General features: G+C 32.9%; 1 protein-coding gene across 1 annotated transcript; it reads right to left on the bottom strand.

The window, feature by feature from the left end:
- Positions 1 to 528: 528 nt before the first annotated feature.
- LOC136233595 (cytochrome P450 78A5) lies at positions 529 to 3,099 on the bottom strand. Its single transcript, XM_066023328.1, has 2 exons — positions 1,949 to 3,099; positions 529 to 1,396 (listed from the first exon to the last, which is right to left on the bottom strand). The coding sequence occupies exons 1-2, from the start codon at positions 2,933 to 2,935 to the stop codon at positions 779 to 781; spliced, it is 1,605 nt and encodes a 534-aa protein (XP_065879400.1). The 5' UTR covers positions 2,936 to 3,099; the 3' UTR covers positions 529 to 778.
- Positions 3,100 to 3,561: the final 462 nt, after the last annotated feature.

The raw sequence follows: 3,561 nt of genomic DNA, 5'->3' as shown, positions 1-3,561 counted from the left end.
TATCTTGTTTCCTCTCAACAAAAATTGATCATATATGGAAAAAAACTAACTATAGAATAGTTTGAAATATTGATATGACGATTAAGACTCAATTTCTTTCTTATTTTGTATAAGTTGAATTTTTTTCCATATTTATTTCACGTATTGGAAGGTCATTGAGCAACGTCTCTACACAAATTTATATTAGTAGATGATAATAGAAATAATAATAATAAAGACAGATTAATTCAAGCTCTAATAATAATATAATTTGATTATTACTTTTAGTAATCTCATTAATTATTAATTTCCTTGTTCAGTTATACCGTGAATTGCACTCTAAATCTAAATTAAATTAACTTTTAAGTCAAAGAATTCACACATCACAGCCTTTCTATCTGAAACCACACTCTTAACGCCATATATACCTAACATCATTTCATGATTTACACATGAACTTATTATTATATACTATTTTTATTAATACTTACAATTTCATATATAATTCATGAAAGAAACATGACCTTAAATTATAATATAAATTGAAAAAAGAAACCAACTGATAATTTCATTCATATCTTAAAAAAAAACTTGTATACACAAGAGCAATGAAATTTCATGCCATACAAGTACTAACACCTAATTAATTTAATTAAACAACACTTAATTAAAACTATGGGGAAAAAACACTAAAAGAAATAAATAATTATTCATCTCCCCATAAAGGTTTCCAAAATCATGAAGGAGAATAAATAAAACCAAACCAAACCAAACCGAATCAAACCGGATCGGACTGAAATCAAGCAGAAACCCTAGGCAAAGCTTTGCACACAAGTGAGTTCTTCATCTCCAAAGAGAGCTTCAGATTCTCAGATAAGTCCACACCATGATCATGACCATGATCAATTTGAGTCCATTTAAAGCTCTGAAGAAGCTGAGCTAGCCAAATTTCAACAGTAGCCAAACCCATGGCCTTACCAGGACAAACCCTTCTGCCTGCACCAAAAGGGGCTAGCCTAAGATCAGAACCCATGATTGAAATTTCTTCTTCAATGAACCTTTCTGGCTTGAATTCCTCCGGTTCGGACCAGAACTGCTTGTCATGTGTTATTGACCACATGTTAACCATGGCTGTTGTTCCGGCTGGGATAAAATGTGGTCCTATTTGGGTGTCATGAATGGCTAACCTTGCCCAGGATAGGAGAGGACCAGGTGGATGCATTCTTAGTGTTTCTTTCACTATTGCACGAACGTAAGGGAGGTTTGGCAAGTCTGAATCGGAGACTGATCGGTCCGAGCCGACTGCTGTTTCGATTTCGGATTGTGCTTTTGCTTGTATGTCTGGATGTTTAACCATTCTTGCTAGAATCCACTCAAGTAGGATTGCAACTGTATCAGTGCCTCTGAATATCATTTCCTGAAACTCAAATTAATGCAATATTAGTGCAAGTAATTAATATGAAAGGTACAAGACTATGTTGTACGGAAACGGAAATGTACACTAGAAAAAGTTAAATCTAACAGAAACGGATGCGAAACCGAAAACACTAATTAAGAAGAGTTTGTGCAACATAGAGAATATTTTCAAGGGAGAAAGGAGAAAATATTCAGATTCTCAACTTCATTGGATACCAAAGAACCATATTCTGGGCAATAGCACAGTTTTTAAGTTGATTCCTATACAATTTGTGAAGGTGGAAAGTTTCACAGAAAAATTAACATCAGAAAATATATATTTGGTTATGAAATAATAGAACAATAGTATAAATAAATTCAGCATCTATTCCACGTAAAAGATGAGAGTAGATCATAAAGATGGAATCTTTACATACAATAACACAAATGGCAATAATAGAACATAAGATAATCAACATATGAAATATACCCTTTTAAACAAATGCATCTAAATAAGAAAATCTAGATAAAAATAGCAAATTTAACATCAATCTAAGAAAAAAGAGTTACATACCCATAAAACAGCAATCATATCAGAGTCATTGAGCTTGTTCTCCTCCTCCAAATTGAGCAAAACATCAACAAAATCACCTGAATTCTCATAATTCCCATTTGCAAACCCTCTCATATTCCTATGCTCCTCTATGATATTCCCCACAAAGACATTAACTTTAGCTACTAATTCCTTACATCTCTTTCTCACCCCTTGCAAATCTAGTAACCCCAACAAAGGAAAATGGTCACTCCAGTTAAAAATCCCCAAAAGTTCATACCCTTCACTTACCAAACTCTCAAGTTCAGAAGCTTCAACATTGTTGTTCTCATCACTGAATTTGTAACTCTTACCAAATACACTTTTCATAACATTGTTTAACGACCCAAAGTGTAATACTTTCCTAACCTCAACCTGACCATCTCTCTCAACTAAACTCTTAATTTCAGCAACCATTTCATGCCCTATTTGTTTCCTGAACTCACCAAAAGAAGCAATTCTTTTAGGGCTAAACAAATAAGTAGCTGAAATTCTCCTCAAATTCCTCCAATACTCACCAAAAGGAGCAAAACCCATTGCTCTATGGAACAACAATTCATAAGCGGATTCCTTAATTGGTCTATCAGCAAAAGCTGAACTGTTCAAAATCTCTTTAGCCGTTTCAGGATGGCTAGAGATAATAAAGCGAGTGAAACCAATTGAAAAAGCCATCAAAGATTTAGCTTTAACCAATTGTGATGTTTTAGCAAGAACTCTATGAGTTAAAGAACCAGTAAAAGCTAATACCATACCGAGAATAGGCCAACCGGAGGGCCCAGGAATTGCTGTTTTAGACTGGACATTGAACCTGGTTTTGTAAACAGCCCAAGCTAGACCGCCTGGGGATAACCAGAAGGAGCATAGAGAAATAATCAGAAAAAGGCCAAGAATGACCTCAAAACTGAAAATTGGAAAGGACCCAGTTCTTGCAAACAAGGGAAAACACTCAAACACAAACTCTGGTGACATGATAAATTTAGAAAGACTGGTTCTTGGATTGGATGGTTAGAGAATAAGTGTGGTGTGCAGGTATTTAATGGAGGAAGGAAGGAAGGTGAATAGACACTGAAACGTATGGGAAGGAAGGTGAGAGATGAGAGGTTGCAGGTGAGCGTGAGAAATCAAATGAGAGAAATAGGCGGTTATATAACAACGCCTTATGGAATCAATTAACCATGGTTATAATTATTCAATTTCTTTTATTAATATATCTCAAATTATTTAAATATCTTTTATCTTAATCATCTCTCAAATAAGGCACAAATTGCACTAATTGGAGTTAAAATTTGGAATCAGTTTAAAAAAAAATTATTGGTTTCATGTTTTTTTAATAAAATTCAATAAATTCATTTCAATGAAAAGTTATAGGAATAGTGACATAACAACTACGTTAGAAAGAATTCTTTTACCTATAATATAATAATATATCACATGATATAACGCGATAATTTAATAAAAGTAATTGAATTAAGTAAATAATAAATATAAATTTTTATTTTTGTTGGCATATGAATGTCATATTATACATAAAGTTAAACATTTCTTACGTGTTTATCATATTATTCATGTGATATTTTTTATATTAAATATAGTTG

This window comes from Euphorbia lathyris, chromosome 1 (genome assembly GCF_963576675.1).
Source record: "Euphorbia lathyris chromosome 1, ddEupLath1.1, whole genome shotgun sequence".
Lineage (NCBI taxonomy): Eukaryota > Viridiplantae > Streptophyta > Magnoliopsida > Malpighiales > Euphorbiaceae > Euphorbia > Euphorbia lathyris.
Note: the sequence above shows the minus strand (reverse complement) of the source record. Positions and strands in the feature narration are given on the sequence as shown.